At 38.4% G+C, this 19,114-nt stretch overlaps 1 protein-coding gene across 2 annotated transcripts in view; it reads left to right on the forward strand.

Moving 5' to 3' along the window:
• Window positions 1–19,114, forward strand: part of ARHGEF3 (Rho guanine nucleotide exchange factor 3) — a 114,423-nt gene that overhangs the window by 34,237 nt on the left and 61,072 nt on the right. The window contains exon 3 of one of the 2 annotated variants that reach the window (XM_032699279.1): window positions 301–367. In XM_032699279.1, coding sequence (XP_032555170.1) covers window positions 301–367 — 67 coding nt within the window. Of the gene's footprint in view, window positions 1–300; window positions 368–11,678; window positions 11,727–19,114 lie in introns of those variants that run through there. The other variant, XM_032699280.1, reaches the window with a different exon arrangement.

Below are 19,114 nucleotides of genomic sequence, written 5' to 3' on the forward strand. Positions count from 1 at the left end.
TTGTTTGGGTCGGGGTTGTCTCTCCTTGTGGAAAATCAGTGGGAGTAATAAGTTGTTGACAGTCATCAAGTCTCTGAAGGCCTGTAAGGCTGCCATGTCCCTTAGCTCTCAATCTGAATTAAAACCTGTAACTACACTGAAGACAGAAACCTGTCAGAGGTACAGCCAAGGAAATCTGAAGTGTCTTGGTGCTTGAAGCATGTTTGTGTTTTTCTTTTCTCCCTCTATTGTCATTCTGCTGTTGATACAGAAAACAGGGCAGCTTGAAAAGGTAAACACTTGTCTTTTCTCATCTTGCAGGCCGAAACAACAGCAACAGAACAATTTTTCCTTGTTTCCTTCCACCAAGGGCTGGAATTTCAGAGGGGTAAGTTTAGTATTGTTTTGTTCACACTCTAACATTCTTACCTCCTTCATTTTGTTGCAGTGTAACTTTGTAGTTAAAACATGATCTGCAAGGACTAAAATCACGGCTGAACAATTAGACTCGAACTTTTCATTTTTGTGCCCTCCTAAAAGGCTTTCTAAAAAATACCAGGTTTTTTTTTTTAATGTGATTGGCTGTATTGTTATGAGGGGTGTGGGAGATAGTTTAAAGTAGGTTAACCTACAGTGCCACTTCTAAAAAAAAAGGGTGTATTTTCATATCTGAAAATAAATAATGAAAACTGAACTGATCCATATAGTTTAAGTTCTGTTTTACTGTAGTATGTATATTTGTAAAGTTATCTTGTTGAAAGTTTGTATATGTGATTTTTTCAGAAATACAGTTGGAGAATCATAACAAAAATTACATGAGTCTCTTACAAGGCAGAAGGGAATGGGTTTTATTTCTGTTTGGTTGGCTGAGCAAGGAAATACAAAGCATGTGGATTCCCACAGTAACTGACTGAAAAGATACATCAAAAAGCAAAGCAAGTGACACTTAGAACCTTAATATTTGCTGGTGATATCAGGAGCTTTTAGTCTTTTCTGCTTCAGGTTTCAGAGATCTGTTTCTTACAGGGGTTAATTTGTTCAGAGAGGCATGTTGTCCTCTCTCTGTTCCCTATGACCTCTGAAACCTTGTACACCACTTGTTGGAAACCTTGGTAGTGGTGGTGTTCAATGGCAATGGTGTGTTTGCCACGTGTGTAAATGCTGTAGCCTGGGATATAGTCTAGGAGAAGTTGTCACTGCATGTTGTATCTAAGTCATAGTAATCTTTTGGTTAAAGGAAAGGCTTTTCTGCATTACAAACTTCTTTTGGTATAATAAATAGTATATTACCATTACCTGTAATTTGGACTGACTTGTACTTAGAAGAGTATATAAATTTTCTCTGAGCTTCTTCCAACAAAGCATTTAAGTAGCCAGACATAAATGCTTTGCTGAAAGGGTAAATGGCATTGACAGGCTTACTGGTCTGTGCTGCTCAAAATATTTTTTACAGTATCTGGTAGTGACTCTTGCATTCTAATTTGGTGTTTTAAATAGAGCACACTATCATTTACTGTGAGGGAAGAACTTGTATCAGTTGTTCACTTGGTCTGTTTGGATGCTGAAACCAACATAGGTGAGCACTGGAAAAGATGTCTCAGTGTCTGTTGATGTTTGCAGTGTCTGAGCATTAACTGTATTCTGATGGATGGAAAAATTGTGTTATGAAAAGCCCAGTGAGCAGACTTAAAGTAACGAAGGTTTTCATAGAGGTGGTGAATGATAAAAGGTTAGCTTTGATGTCTTTGCTCCAACAAGACTGAAACCTTATTGGGTAAAAGAACTAAGTTAATGTTGACAGTGGAGCAGAGCCACGCTTGAGTATAACAAACACAACTCTAGAGCTGACTTACTCATAGCTATGTTCTTTTCAACTTCTGTGCTATTTCTATAGTACATAATATAGAACATCAGGAGACTATAATACAGGGTCATTTTAACAGTTACAAAAAAATAAAGAATAATCAAGTGATTAAGCACCAAATTGCAACACTGTGTTCATCTGCCTGTCCTCACTTTGCAGCTAGTTCACTGATTTTGAAGGTCTCTTCATCACATTGATAAGGGCTCATGTTAAAGCATCTTTGAACATACACCAACGTAAACCTCAAAGGAAGATAAGGAAGGCCCAGATGCTACACATTTACCAAAGAAACTCCTCTGCACTTCTTTTCCTCTCCTTACTTAAATTTATCAGAAGCAGCTTATTTCCATCCTGAGCAGCTCTCTCAAGCCCCATGGTTAGAGATCATGTTGAATTCTCTCAATGGGGATTTTCAGTTAAGATGCTATCATGTGTTTCTACCAATGCTGTCATTTTTAGATAGTGGTAGCAGTTACTTCCAGAACTTTGGACGGTATTTAGGTATCACTGGGGAGAAGGGAGTTTCTTTTCTTTCTTTCTTTCTTTTTTTTTTTTTTTTTAACTAAACAAATAAAATCTGGTTGAGATTGAATTAAGAGTTACCAAGCAGTGCAATCTCTCCACTATATGCTCTTCCTTTGCATACACAAGGCATCAGGTTAATTTGGGCTTTGAAGAGGTTTTACAGTCAGGTGTCCAGCAAATAAACTATTATGGAGGGATTTATAGGGGTATTTATAGTGAGAACTGTCATTTCAGAGGATCAAACAGAAAACCTGTGGAGGTAAGAATATCCCTCACTGGAGGGGCAGTGCAATGGGAAGGCCAAAATTTAGGAGGTCAGGTGTTGGGTGTGGTACTTAGAGTAGAAAAGGAATAAAGCAAAGGAAGATAATGGGTATAGGACGGGAGAAGAAAAGAGGAGGAATCTGCAAGTTGGAAAGAAGGATAGCCAGGGTGGAGAAAGCAGAGAGCCATGGAAGATGCGTGAGAGAAAGAGAGTGGAAATGGATAAAGTATAGAAATGGAGGAAAGCTGGTGGAAATATGCAGAGGAGTCAGAAATCTTCTATAAAGCACTGCAGGTTTATCAGCTCAGCCTTTACAAGTGATGAGGTGACATGTGGGTGGGGGAGCAATCTGTGGCTGGGGCTTGGTAAGGAGAAGAAACAAATACCTGATGGGATGGGGCAATTCAGAGGCAGGTCAATAATGAATGTAAAGAAGGCAACAGCAAAGATCTTGGCACAGAGATCAATATTAATCCCATTTTGGCTTTATCTTCTGGTTGCCATTAACTCTCACTCTTCTTCTCATTTCCATGCCACCCTTCCCTTAAAACCTTGGTGCAGGTAAGTGGCTTTCCTCAGCACCACTGTCTGGTGCCTGTACATGATTGGTGAATATGCTGCTCTTAGTGTCTGTGGAAATAGTGTGTTATGTTGCCATGTAGGGTGGCAAACAGTTTTAGTAATAAAGCATTCCATCAAATGAGGGTCACATTGGTACAGTCACCCACACACAGATGATGTCAGGATTAAAGTTTCTCTGGGGTTTTGCTAGGTATGATCCAGTCTTGAGTTACACACTTGTGTGGTATTTTTTTCCATAGTAAAAGCAGTCAGTCTTACAAATAAGGAAGTTCTGAACTCAAGAAGACTAAGAAACTCTCAAGTGCTTAAGACTTCAGCTTCTTTATCCATCTCCCTTCCTGCTCCCTTAAAATGACCCACTTTCTGGTTTTGCCAGCAAGATAAACTTCTGGACCTAGATATGTGACTGGAAGTCTTTAAATGTTTTTTTTTTTTTTCTACTGAAGCATTCAGATATGTTTGCAGAAGTAGTGGTACATGTTGCTTATGCTGACACTGGAGATGACTATGGAGAAACTGCCAGATAATCAAAAGAAAAGCAGTTACCTGATTAGTGAAGATTACTGGGGCTGTAGGCAGAGCTGAAGAGGATGCTGGTTTTGTCTGTGCTTATCTCTGATATGTCTCTCCACCGTTCCAGCAAGAGAGCATCATTTCCTGCATGCTTTAAACAAACATCTGAACCATTAAGATCATTTCTCTATTCCCCCCCAACAAATTTGGCTGAAGAACTTCAGTGCTAAAAATAAATAGTGAAATCTAAACCAACATTTTGTAATTTAAATAGTTTGAGGCATGTGTTTAGTGTGCAGTTGCCTGAAGATTGAAGATAATTTATTGCAACTAGGCTTCTTCCTATTTCCTCCTTTTTTGTTTTCTTTTTAGTTTTGCAAAAGCATTTAACTAACCAAGCTGCAGATGTGGTCACTTGTAGGAAAGGCTGATCTAATTTATGAGAAATCTGACATTAAAAAAGTGTTAAGCATGCTGAAGGTGAGTTTTAGATGTGTACTTTCTTTGCTAGTTTTACTGCATGTGTGCTTGTGGCAAAAAACGTGTCTTTCATGCCAAATGAGAAGAATGCCACACTTTTCAGACAGTATTTACAAAGCAGTATATTTATTTTTGTGCAGACTGGTAGACTTCAGTTATTGCCTTCAGGGTGCACGAATCTCAATAAGATAAAAATTACTAAAAGAGAAAAGTTCTTTCCTAGCTTTAACTTGATGATTAATTACATAAATTACATAATCATGTGCTACCATAGAAAGCACCTCTATACCTATCCTGGATTCTGACTGGATCTGTGTCCACTGATACTCGTTTGCTTAAGCAAAGATGTTACCTGTAACAAAAACTTATTAGAAGTAGTATCAGACAGGCCTTTATTCATATTGTTGAAACCAAGTTATGCACTGCTGTCTCTAGATCAAATGTGCTTAAATACCATACCTACTTAGTCTATCCAGTATGATTTTAGAACACAAGTTATCATATACATTAAAAAGCACTTTTGGTTTTCTGTTATTTTGATGTACTTTTATGCACAATTTAAATAGCTTCCTCACAGGAGGATGGTGACTTTATGTCATTGACAGCATATTTTTCTATACTTTGTGTAATCACAGCATAGCTGTGAGTGGAATAATTATACCTGTTATGACAACAGTCAGAGACTGGTTCCTTCCCGTGCCATGGGCAAGGGGAGTCTGGCTGGCATCCCTGCCCTCCCACAGCTGCTCTGCTGCTGCTGCTCCTCCCTTTACATCTGCAGAGTCCCTCTCTTTCTTCCAACCCCCTGCAGCAGGTTAAGGAGATACCAGGTGGATGCTTGACCTGTCTCATCCCTCTTTCTCTTTGAAAAGAAAAATTCCATGTTCCCTTTCGTGCTTTCTAAGAGATGATGTATTACTGTCCATTGCTTGCTCCTTTTACATCTCATCCTCTGTCTCCTTTCCGTGGGTTCCAGCTCTTCTGTCCCAGAGTTCAGTTGCCTCAGCCCTTCCCTTTCACTGCCTGTCTCTGCTCAGCCTTGCTCTTAGCCAGCCTTTGGGGAGGTGCTGTTGTGCCGCTGTCCAGCATTGGCCTGTCTTGAACCAGAATGTCTCTGTCCCTGATACTAAAAATAGTAAGAAGCGATTCTATAAGTCTGTTCTTGCAGTTCTTTCTCTGCAGCACTCCTGGAGCAGGGAAACTTTACTTCACTCTGTGATAGCAGCAGTGTAAGGGGCAACAGGAGTGCTACATATTTCCTTCAGTGATCCACGATTCTGACTAGGGTTTATAAACTGGAGCAAGGAGACACCCTGGACACTGATTCTTGTTTGTAAAAGAGTTGGGTTTGATGTCTCTCTGCTTGTTCTGTGGGCGGAGTTTTGAAAGGTTTAGCTTGTTATTGGTTTTGTTTTTGAACAAACCATTGGAACTGTTGTTGATTAGTCACAAGACTAATTTCTCTTGGAACAGCAAGGTTTATGTTGGCAAACAATAGAGATGCTATCAGAAATTCATTGTGTGGCATTTGCGTAACTGGATAGCAGTCAATTCCATCTGCAGTTCCAAAACACATATCAGAATTGTTTATTCTTAATGTATACACTGAATTTAAAAAGCAGTGCAGGGTAAGATGATTTTGAAGAATTCCAAGTTGTATTATTCCAAACTCAGGTGCTGACTCAGCATGGTTTAATTACCACGGCTTCTGTCTGCAGTGTGTGATGTCAGGTTAGTCTTGTCATGCTGGAATGTTTTATCTGAAATTCCAACAAAACACAGTTTGTTGATACGTTAGTTCTTAGGTCTGTAACAAATGTCCATATCTTTTTGTAGGATCAATGGGTCAGGTAAATTGCGAAGTCCTTTGCATACAATAGTACAGCAAAAATCATGAACATGTTCTGGAGAGACATCTGTGAGTTGTTTAGAGGTGAGTTACGAAGGAGAGGGATGCAGGCTGGCCTAAAGACTCCAACAGGATTTTAATGGTTTAGGACATTTTGTGCATGTTTTATGAGCTGTTATTGCTCGTGCTATCTAGAGAGGGCTGTAATAGGAGTTTGCAGTGACTTCACTAACTCAGTTCAGTAGCTGTTTTATTAAACTTTCACTGCCTCTACATCTTAAGTCATCTGTGAGTTAAGTAACACAGCCATGAAACCTGTCTACCTAGATCACAGAGGTGCTTTCAAGTTAATTACATGCTACTTATAGAAAAGACACTTTAGATTCTGTTTCTTGGGGCAAGAATTTCAAGTTGTGCTTTTACAGCAGCTAACACATTCTTGAAGAGACCTTCATAGACTTTTACACCTGCAAGATTCATGGTTTGTGTTGTAAAGGGTAGGTATTCTGCTTATTACAGCTCAATTATTCAATTAATATTTTGAGTTTTTCTGATAAGGGAAATAATCAGATATCTCCCATTTGGAAGGATTTCTTATAATTTCATGTTATCTTTTGACAGAATTGATGTGGTTTTTTTTAAAAAATACTTCATAGGGTCATTCTGTTAATGATGTAGGGTTTTATTTTATGGATCTTTGTAAGTGCTTTGTAACAAGTTTATTTTTGTTCCGGGTGTGGTTTGTTATTTATAGTAGAAATATTCTGTATATGCTATTAACCTGTCATGCCAGCTCTTTTGCACATACAAACAATACTGAGCTAGAGGCAGCATGTGATGAAGCAGATAGGTCCAATTGTCATTCTCTTAGGCTGAGTTGGATGTTCTGTTATATAGCAGATTTCCTGTCTTTAATCATAGACTGGGTGTTACCTTGTACTCCTGCTGTCATTTACTGTTCTTTTCTTTGTTCAGCAGCAGATGAACTTGACCCCAGTTCAATTTAACTCAAACCAAACTCTGCCCATTTCTTTGTATTTGTTTTCCCCCACCCCACCAGTGGCTGCTCTTCCAGAACACGTGATGTGAATTTACTGTTTCCTATGACTTTGTTTCAGAAGCTTGTAATGGTTAAGAGGGTGATGCTGTTGTCCAGATGAATTTCATGCCACTCAGTCTGAGAAACCAGCATTTTAGAAGCATTTTTTAACTATATATTGGTGTTTTATTGATGCTATACTGTTTCAGATTCAGATGATCCACATGACAGTGGACACAGCTGGCTGCACACATGGACTTGAATTGCTGTTTTGTTTGCTTTTCTTCTTGAAAGCTAATGTTGTGGTTAGAATGTATACAGCAAGTAAAAATTATGGCTATCTTTTTAACTCTGCCACAAATGCATAATAAGAATGATATGATGGTATCCTCTATTTATTGCAGCCTGGAAACAAATTTTCTTATTACAGTAGCAGCCAGCAAAACAGGTCTCCAGTTTGCTAGATATCATGTAAACATAATAATAAACTATTGTTTCTAGAAAGAATTTACAAACTAAACATATCTAAGAACATACTGTAACGTTTGTTAGATAATGCTAAATTAAATTTTTTATAGTAGATTCAGATCTATTGCAGCTCTTATATTTCATTCATGGTGACAGATTTTTGTAATTCCTGGATTCGTCTACATGTTTTGAAATGGGCTATCCCATTCTGATTGAGGATGTATGGAGCACTGCATACAAATATGATCCTAACATGATATGAGGTAATGTTCTAAAGATCTGTAAAATGCACATTTAAAAATACTTATTACATTGGTTTTGGTGCAAAAATTGTACGCTGGTGCTGTTTCTTTCTGGACTGTGGTTACTTGTAAAGCTTTTCAGAGAGAGTTATATTTAGTGTTCTTAAAACACTCATAATGCACAATGAGAAAGCAGTTTTAATCTATGTGCCAGCAGACACTGCCAGTCCAAAGCCTTGTGAGAAGGTCGTGAAATGAGGGCAGTTATAGCAATCCTAAGCAGATTAGATTGCATGTCCTGACTGGAAGGATACTGGGAGGAGATAAGAGGGGAACTGCAGCACTTCCTGAGGGTGCTCAGTTGGGCAGTGACTGGTGCAGTTTGGTGAGGCACTTGCTTCTGGACTACTACAATCCTAGAAGAAAAAATAAAAATGATTCTCTTCTCAGTGTCTTCACAAAACCTTGACAAACTTTTCCACATTCTGGGAAGCATTATCTTAGAATTCTCCATGTCGTTATCTCTGGGATTATATGTGAGAAACCACAAACGTATGAGTACAATAACACTTGAAATAATTGCACTCCTATATTTAATGCTGGCTGAGGTATTGCCAAATTCTGGTAGCAGAGGATTAGGGTTTCCTGTAGGGGGTGAAAGATGGTTTAAGAAATAACTTAAATCTACTGACAAGTTAATAAAGAGAAAGTAAAGAATCCCTGAAAAAAAAAATTGCAGGCTTATATATAGAATTTATATGTATTTCCTTTGAAAAATAGACTGTGTTCTGCTGGAAAAGTCTGAAAAGAAGGTGACTAGATTGGGTTTTAGCTCATCTTTAGGTAGGGAGGACAGGCCAACAGCATTTACATTATCCCAAAATGGAAATGCTTGAGTAATTTTTTTAAGTCTTGCCCTAAAATGTCTGCTTTCTGAAGGGTCTTTCAGTTAGCATTTTCTGTCTGCAGAGATGTCACAGCTCCTTTTCTCAAAGGAATTGGTGCCTCACTGGTATCAGTTTCACCTTTTATCTTCTTCCTCCGAGCTCAGCAGAAACTTTTTGCTCTGAAGAAAGATTGCACCACCTCACTAAGGGCTTGTTTTCTTTAAAAATGAAGTTTGAAGTGCTGTGATCTTCCTACCCAAATTTACATTTGTCTTGACATTCTTGCCCACTGGAAGTAGGCAGCTGGCAAAAACAGCTCTGTGTTTGTAGATCTGAGCAAGTCACAAAAGATTGAACAAGATAGGGACGGACCAGGAGTGAAGTGTAAGGATGCAGGGTATGTGAATTAATTATCTGTGTGTGTATAGATATATATAGTTACAATAATTTACAGGATATAAGATATTTAATAAAAAGTGGAATATTATTGCCAAATAATTTAATTAAAGGAGAAAGAAGATAGCTGTTTTTAAAATGACTTTTATTGTTTGCTCAGGCATAATATCTTAAATCTTCATATTTATTCATGTCAACTTCTTAGTGCATTTCACATTGTTTTTCCTAATTTTTAAACTACGTTTTTAGACTGAATTAATCTTATGCTTTAACAGACTCTTCAGACACCTGTAAATAATTTACTAAGACAAGGTTTGAAGCACTTCTTTTGGGGTGGAATTCAGCCTTAAGTGACATGTGCAGATGAAGCTCTGTTGGTTTAGAAGTGAAATGACTCAGCTGCATCCACTCAAGAGCTGAATTAAGTGAAAATCCCAGATTGCCTTCATACCTTTTTCAGTGCTTAAACTGTTATCAAACAGTACTCACCCTCCCTGCACCTGAAAGGTCTAATTCTAGTTTAACACAGAGAATGTAGTAAAGAAAGTTTGCAGGCTTTGCTGAATATCTGGCTTGAACTTTGTATCTGTTAATGTAGAAAATATGACAAAAATGTATTCATTGTACTGGTATGTTAAAATGAAACTGTTGACATTCAGCTGTTCTTCTTTGTCCAGTATGGATACTTGCCTGAACTTCTCACACAATTATTACTTAAGTCTTAAACAAACACAGAAGTCTCTTTGCAATAGTAGTGAGGACATATTAATTTGTCTAATATGACTAATCAAGAAGTTTTCCCAAACCAAGAATGCGGGATCTTACACATGCATAGAAACTATTTTAGCAGGTAGAGCACTCAGGAAACTTTTCACTGGGTATTTACAGTGTGTGTACAAAGCATTAGAAAAGTTCCAGGATCTTACTTCTCCCTGTATATGCACTTGTTCTTTACATTAGAGTCCACATATGCTTTAAAAAAGAACCAAATCTCATCTTTCTCTCAGTAGTTTCTTTTTGCTGGTTTCTGAGGATGACTTGTATAAAAGCTGTCCAAAGCTTGTGTTTCAACCACTTGAGATGATTATGGATTCCATTTTTTGGGGTCAATATTCTGCATTGTTTTCTACCTAACTTTATTTAAGGGAAGTTAATATTTATGTGTGTCTAGATTTTGAACAGGGCTGCTCAAATGCAGCTGAAATGAATCATAGGCAAACACAAATTTTCATGTAATGTGTATGAAGTTATGTATTTTGGTGACTTGCAGATAAGCATCTTGTGAATCTTAGCTTTTCTTACCTTGAAGAAATGTAGCTTAATAAGGTGACCAAACCAGAAAATTAACTGAGTATATATCAAAGGGAAACATGTACTAGAAAACACTGGTGACCCAGCTGACAGTTTGAGAGACCCCACTGAAGACTCATTATTAGCAAGTCAGTCTCACTCAGCTGTTCTTGTCTGCAGAATGATTTGTCATGCAAATATAAGAACTCTCAAGGAACTATTATATTTTGCAGTTTGGATTATGAGTCTGGAACCTAATCCTGTCAGTTTATTGACCTCAAGTTCTCAGTCACACTGATGATCACACACCAGTGTGTGTGTCCGCCTTGCAGGAGGAGATCCACAGGTTTGAAAATCCAAGTGAGCCGGGAAATTTTATGTCATTAAGGAACAGACTTATTTCATATTTCTGAGGGAGCAATAACTTTAAGTTGAATGCTTTCTTGATGCTTAAGATACACAGCTTTCAAAACTCCAGTGAAACAAAGATTCACCAGGTTTCATAGGATGCAGCTGCTAAAGGCTTCCTTATCCAGATTGGAGGAGAATCAACAAAAATGGAGTTTCTCTCGTCAGTTATACTGAACTACCAGGGATAAAATCAAAGTCTGCACTTCCTTGACATCTCCTCACATCCAAACTTTGGGTGCTCTGTCAAGCTCATCTCTGGTTCTTTATTCTGGGCTGATTCTAAAACATTCTTTGCTGAATTCTTGCTATTACACTTTCTGTTAATTTAAGAATCCCTGCTTAGCAGATCCCCTAACTTTTCAAATACTAAAAGTTTTTTGTAAAATAAATATTTAAAAGCTCTGTCCAGTATCTACCAGCTGTTTAGTTTGCTGAGACATCTACACTTGGAGATAGTTGTCTGCCCTTGAGTTTAAAGCCCATTGCTGCTGTTTAAGACTGAGAATTGCACAGGTAGGAGATGGACTGTGTTTCAGTTACTGAGTCTCAAAGTCCCCAGACACCAACTTTTTATTTTAAAAGCATGTTAATGATATCTTTAACTGGTGCCATTCATCTGTTGGCAATTGCTAAACCACTTTTGTCTGTTTAAAATATTATTGGAAGAAGTCTGTGGGAGCAAACCACAACAGAGATGGACAGGACAATACGGATCCCTCGGCTTCTGACACTTGTAGTCTGCTGCATGACAGGAAGCGAGAGCAAACTGTGTGGCTGCATGGGGAGGAGTTCCTGCCCAAAACTGAAGGAGAGACATAGGGACTCCTTTGTAACAAAGACTTTTCATAGTCACGTTGAATGTTAAGAAACCTCCTAAAATCTGAGTACAATACAAAGTACCTCATGGTGTGGTGCTGCTTTTTTGTGCATTACCAGGTAAGCATGAAACTGGGGTCGTGGAACTCTTTGTTGTTTGTGTGTGTTTAAGTTGAAATTGCACAGATATTGCTTCCAAGCATGCCAGGATTTATAACAGGGTATTGATTAAAACAAAATTTTGCTTAGCAGGATTGTTTCCTTCTGTAAGGAAAGAAATTGGTCTAGGTAATACACTCGGATATTCCCAGTGGGATGGAGGACGGTTTATTTTTCTCTCTGTGTTGGTAGTTTGTTGCTGCAGGATGGTGGGTTTAGGTGTTTTGGTTTTGTTTTTTTTTATCATACATGTGTAATAATCATCTCTACCTCTGTCTCCTAGCATGAAAATAAGGATTTTGGCTGATGCTAGGGGAGCATTTATAGCAATGTGCATTGGTGTATCCATTGTCAAAGTGAAAGCTGCAACAGATCCTATTTCCAGTGTATTTACAGTGCAGAATGATTCTGCTCTGCAGCATGTGGATGTGGTAACACCTGGAAAACTGGGTGCTGTTACAGACTCTGTACATTGGAAAAATGTGCACAGAAAATTATCAAGACTGATAATAACTGTAGAAAATACAGCCTTTGAAGGAAGTTTAAAAGATTTAGTGCATCTTGTGTATACAAAACCAAGACGTGATATGAGGTCTGAGTACATGTTTGTCTCTGAGTGTGTGGGAACAATTATAAAGTGGGCACTTCTCCTCTGTATTTGCCAAGGGTAGCACAGGAATAAGCAGGCTTATTTCACAGCAAGGGAGATTCAGGTTAAATATTTTTGAGGTAAATGCTTCCTGATTGTAATGTTAATTAAGCAGTAGAATGAAGTATAGAATTAAAATCTGTAATTTCAAACTTAGTGGCGTAAAAACTTTTCAGACCTGTTTTACATGTTGCAATGGTTAGCATTTAGTACTGGGTTGTTCTTAATGATTTGTGTGGGTTTTGATTTTGGGCTGTTAATATGTGAATAAGAGTAGCACACTAGGACACAAGTGAACAGATCTCTAACTTTGCAGCTCCAGTCCCAGTTTATAGCATCCTTTCACTTGCTGGAGAACTAGAGAGCTTCCTCTCATTTAAGAAGCAAATCTGTGTCAAAATATTTGTGTCTACATGGACTGAAACTGCACTTTGAAGTTCTTAAAAACATGTGGTAAAGGTGGAGGCCTGAAGTGTGAGGCAAGTCAGGGATATGGAGACCTTAGGGCTCTCTACACCTGCCTGAAAGGAGGCTGTAGCTGGGTGGGGGTCGGTCTCTTCTCCCAGGTAACAAGTGATAGGACAGGAGGAAACGGCCTCAAGGTGCACCAGGGCAGGTTTAGATTGGATATTAGGGAAAATTTCTTCACAGAAAGGTTTATCAAACACTGGAACAGGCTACCAAGGATGACACCCATGGAGTCACCATCCCTGGTAGGATTTAAAAGTCAGGTAGATGTGGCACTGAGGGACATAGGTAACTGGTGGCCTTGGCAGTGTGGGGTTAATGGTTGGACTTGGTGATCTTAGAGGGTTTTTCCAACCAAAATTCTGTGACTGTGTTCAAAGGCCTGTATGCTCTCGGATTTGCTGTGGAGAATGAGGCTTAAGTACGCTGAACCTTAAGACTGGATTGTTAATGGGGATTATATTATATATATTATATATGTGTGTGTGTGTGTTAGGTTTTTTATGTTCCCTGTGACAATTTTCAATAGTGAAAGAGATGATCTGTGGTAAATTTATTGCACAGAATGTTTTTAAGATGTTACCTGGTGTACTTTTTGCAGTTCTGACTTAAATCGTGTTTAAGAAAGGTATCAAAATTTCAGCAGGCTTGGAAAGTTTATTAAGACTGTCAGATGAATGAAGAGCTAGTCAGTGAATAAAATTAGTTTAATAGACATAATAAAATTGAATTCTCAAGTTTTATTAAGTAACTTAAGACTGGGACTGGCTATTTTTAATTGCCACACTATTAAATTGGTGTAGTCTTTTTGGATGTAATTAATATGCATATTTGCTATGGGTATGTATTTTAGATAAATTTTCAGTTGAAAATTTATAGCAGAAGAAAAATAGATGCCAGTTTTCATGGAACACACGGGAAATGTGTGGTTGAAGTAAAATCACACAGATTGTTTAGCCTCTACTAATATTGCCGCGCTCACTTTGAAATCTTTTAAGTTGGGTGCAAATTCCATCTCCTGTTCTATATGCTTTGTCCAAAATAGATATAGCAACATGCAGTTTCACTAGAAGTGGTATTGTTTTTATCTGCAGAAAAATGCATTTTGGGTGCAGCCATTTTCTCTATTCTCTGTGATGCTGAAGAGCAGCACTTGAGGCACTTACATCAAAAGCCACATGCAGGAACCTGTCTGTGGTTTAAAGGTACAGCAGCACAGTGGTGCTGAGGGCAGGAGACTGGGGGAAGGCAGAGCAGCAGTAGAGAACTAGAAAAGGTTGGAGTGACTGCAGTTTATGCACATCAGCCAATTGAATGACACATGAAGACCTAGTTTATGGAGATTATTTCATTCTGCTGTATGTGGTTCTGGTGCTGTGCACAGCATCAGTGATCCAACCTCCCTTTTACAATGAGAAGCTTAGTTGGATTTTTTAAAAACAAACAAGCAATGAAAGCCACAAACCAAAAAAAAAAAAAAAAAAAGAAATCATGTCATTTGAATGAATCTGCTTTTCAAGTGAGAAAATTTCTTTGTGGTTTTTGTTCCAAGAAAAAAAAGTCTTCCCTCTTACATACACAGATACAGCAGTTTGGGCCCAGAACTGGTTGTTGACAGCTGTGATTAAATGGTCAGCAGCAGCAAGTACAGGTTGTTGCTGTCCAGGCAGAGGAAGTCACCATGTGCAAGTGCACAAAACCTTTGAGGATAGAGTTAGAGCACTAAAACACCCCAACTTTGATTAGTCTTGGTTTTACAACTAGACCTGTAATAAACTCCCTCCACACCAACATACAAGGCTCGGAGCTGCAACTTCATCACTTCAGATGAAGTTGCCAAAGGCAAAGGAGTCCAGGGATTATTTGCATGCTGACTGATTATGTTATCTGGGGGCATAAAGAACTGGATCTGACAGAACCCAGCTGAAAAGCATTTGTGAGAAGAGCAGAGAATGAATCTAAATAGTGTGTGGACTCTTCTGAACTGCATCTTAGTTTTTATTTATATCCTATGTGAATTTAGTATCCTTAGATATTGATTGTGTTAAATAAAAGCATAATTTACATAGCAGTCTTCAAGTTCTGAGAAAGGATTGTATAACAGAGGTTGCTGTTCACTCATGTAACAAAAAACTCCAATGGAGTAAGAAATAAATGTAACTTATTTAGCTGTATTTGATTTGGACTTTACAGTAAACTGTAAAGAAGTTTCAGTGTATTTAACTCTGCTAGATTCCCATTACTGATCCTCTCCTCTGTCTTCCAAAAAGGGGAAGGAAGAAGGTTAAATAAAGACAGAATAAATACCAGTCCTCAAACAAAGCTCTGCTACTCCTTGTCCTTACAGCATCCCGTACATGCACACCCATTTCCTGTTGTTAATGTTAAACACATTGAATATAACTTTCATTTCATTGTTCACTTCAGTGTTCATTTTCTATTACATTGACCGGAAAATCTCAGATCCATCACAATAAGCACTGCAGAACTCGGGCTTGCCGTGGTGAGAGGAGGGTGAGGAGGAGCTGCCATTTTGGCTGGCAGGGATGGGGAGGGTTTCTCAGAAGGGCTTAAATAGTTTCAGTGGCAAGGTCTTAAGCACCACATATGACCTCACCTCCCTTTCAGCTTTCTGCTGTGCTGTAACAGACTTAGAGCAGAGTCTGTTTTTTCATTTGTTTGTTTTCCTTGCAACGTGAGGAACAAGCAAGTTCTGTTCCTAACACCAGTATCCAGGGCTCCTGCCAGCTGAACATGTGCAGGGTGGGAAGTTGGACCTTCCAAACTGTGTCCCAGGCTCGGTGCAGACTCTGCTGTGGCGTCACCTCTGGCTGTTTCTCCCTTAAAAACAATAGAGTTAATGTTTAGATCTTTGTGTCGCTCTTGAGAAAACGAAACCTGGAATGTCACTGGTGTTCTGAACAGTAGAGGGCAGCGGAAAAATACACGGGAACCAGTTTTATTATAAAACTAAGGAATTTGTGATCGCAAGTTCCTTTTGCCAGTGTGACATAAAGAACAGTGATACTGAAAGGCAGGGTAGCAGGTTCTGTTCTTTTAAAAACATTTAGTGTTAGAATACAGTATTCTGAAATTAGGGTCCCAAAAAGCATAATAAGGCATCGTTCAGCTAAAACAAAAAGCCTCATGCTTGGGAAAACTCGCTTTCAGATGTTTTTGTCTTCCCATGGAACTGTCAGTGGTACAGCCATGGAAGTGAAAGATGGAACAGGGAGGCAACACTGCTACTGGCATGAAGGTGAAGTGAAAGAGGGCTTTAAAAGATGATGGAAGATCCACCTCTCTCTGAAAGAGCTGAAATGAATTATCACTTGTTCGTGCAATTGTAATTGGTTACCTCGGAACCAAGGATCACACTGAACAGGAAATGAGGGGATTTCTTGCAGGGGATTGCAGAGATGTTTGTGTGATTAATATGATACCTTTCCCTGCTCTTTGGATTTCTTTCTAGAACTGTGCATTGTTTCTTTCATTCTATCTCGCTTCTTTCATACCTTTTAATATCTGTTTTGTACTATTTGTACCTCATCACTGGACTCTGTCTTGACTTCTCATTCTCTCTGATATAACTGGTGGGGAGCTTGATAACTTTGAGAACATTTCAATGTGATTTGAAATGGAAAACAGTGAAAACTTGAAACATATAACACAGAAACAACAGCAGATGGAATTTTTGGAGTCATTAAAGGAATAAATATGGTCTTGGCAAGAGGTACTTTTCACGGCTTTTTAAGAGAGAGATCAACGTGTTAGTTGGATGGGTGTGGACGCACTGACAGACTACAAAGTAAAAAAAGATGAGAATTCTAGTGTCTGAATATTCTTTTGAAATATTCTTTTGAACTTAGCAGCTTCTGTACAGGTTAGGGATTTAAGAATTAGAAGGGTGCACAGAAATGCTCATGCATATTTGTATGTACACATGTGGACGTTGCTGATAAAAAAGAGAATTTATAAACCAACTGGATTTTTTCTTTTTTAAAGGAATCTTGCATAAAACCAGTGTGAGTAGAAATTCAAATGGAAATCTGGATTATTGTTGTGATTTGGTGTCTTTCTATAAAGAAAATGATGGTGTGCTCCTGCCTTATTCCCAGCTGCTTCAACACAGACTGTGATTCCTAGGGCCATCAACAGGCTTTTGATGCGAAGGTTCCTTGTAGATTTAAAGTGCTCTCAGCTGGCTAAGGAGATACTGATTGCTTTTTAAAATTAAAAGGAAAAAAATCATGTAATAGAGCTGCTTTTCATGCAGACATAATCCACCCTTTGGAGGGTGACTTGAACCTTTTCTGGCCTGTGATATTTGACTTTTTATTAAATATTTGGTCAGTTTTCTCTCCTCCTTCCACATTAATCCCTTTTGGATTTTATTTTTTTACTCTACTTGATTTCTTCAAATTATTTTTCTTTGGTTGGTTTTGGTTTTTAACAGTCTGATAAAGACATTGTCCCTGATAAAAGTGTACCATAAACTGGAGAGGAGCATAAAGCCCAGAACAGTGAATCCCTTCCTGCCTTTTCCTCAACAGTAAAAATGATTCAAAACTTTGTTAGCTATGGTTTTCCCTTTTCTGTGTTATTGCAAATTACATGTGTGTGTGTGTGTGTGTTTGTATACTTATGTATGCACATGTATATATTTTTATATATTAGTGTATATACATGCACTTCTACCTACTTCCATTCATTGAGATCTTATATCATAACTCCATTATTTACAAAATTATTTTCTTCTAATTAGCAATGCTGAAGTGTGTTCAGAGGTATGTTCTGAAAAGACTGTTTTTGAAATATTTTCATATGAAAGCAATCTGAAATACAAACTAATTGAATGGTTTCCAGTTTTTCTGGGTTTTGGACTTTTTGTTTTGGAGGGTGGGGAAAATCTATTTCAGTAGATTGAATGGATCCTCAATTGTTAAATAGATTTCTGTACCATAAAAAAGGCTTTAAAAGTAAGTTATTTTGTGTTTGATTTTGAAGTGAGTCTGTCTGTGACTTAGAAGGTCTAAGGGTATGATGTGCCTATGCAAATACATTGTCTTGAATTGTTATTTATTTTTATACCAGTCTGTGTGCAGACACATTTCTAAGCATTTAGAATGAATAATTTAACAAAAGTCAGTAATTCTTCTGAAAGGATTTCCTTCCCTGTCACAGGATGGGTTTTGTCAGGCTATTTTTGTGCATCTTTGCATTTCGTTTCCCAGTTGGTAAAATATAAATCTGTGGATTGGTAAGTAAAACCCTGTGATGGAGAGGATGTTAATCCAGCCTTCCTATAACAATGTCTTATTGCTTTAATTCCTTTAATTAAATCACTGCTTTAATGTGTAATTGAATATTTTACCTTCTCATCTCCTGTGAGATAATTATGGAAAGCAACTCTTTCCTGCTATGTTAAGACCAGTCTCCTGTCTCTGTAACTATGGATGTAGCCACAGCCTTTCAGGCAACAGTATCACAAATTTTAGGATTCAAACTTGTGATAAGAGAAGTTTTCTCAGAGGTACCCTTTCAGATACATGTAAGGCACCTGTGTGGTCCCTCAGAAAACACAGACACATTTCTAATCAGAACATATACTTATTACTTTTTTTCCTACAGATATGTCCCCCTTTCTTAAGATCTCCAACTACTGTGCAAAAAAGGGGAGTTATCGAAGTGTTTCAAACTTTCCTTTTTTCCCAGCAAGTCAAACAGCTTCATAATGGTTTTCAGTTTATTTGATTCGTGTATGTACAAATTCTGATAAAGCAATACTCTGCAGGTGGCATTTGTCCCTTGCTCATCCAGATCCCAGATTTTGTGTTCAGTGTACCCATGCAGTGCTGCAGGTTGGCATTCTCATGGAAAACACGAGCTCTGGAGGTGGTGAGTGAATGTGGCTGGGCTAAGGACACTGCACTGCCTTTTCCTGGGGGGTGTGACACACACAGGGCTCCATCACCTGCCTCTGCCTCTGGATTTGTCCTGAACCTGTTCCACTGTGCTCGGGGGGCTTGGGAAAGGAATACTCATGGAAGTGGTGAGATCACAGTGCAGTGAAGTTTGTATTGCTCGATGTGCCATGTGGTTTAAAACATCAAATGGAGAGCAACATTTAAGGGGTGATTTCCTGGAACGTGGGAGATTCAGAGGTCAGCTGCATTGTGCTATGGCAACTGAGACAGGACTTGGACTCCTTTGGGGAAAAGCTCCTCACAAA

This window comes from Chiroxiphia lanceolata, chromosome 11, assembly GCF_009829145.1.
Source record: "Chiroxiphia lanceolata isolate bChiLan1 chromosome 11, bChiLan1.pri, whole genome shotgun sequence".
Classification (NCBI taxonomy): Eukaryota; Metazoa; Chordata; class Aves; order Passeriformes; family Pipridae; genus Chiroxiphia; species Chiroxiphia lanceolata.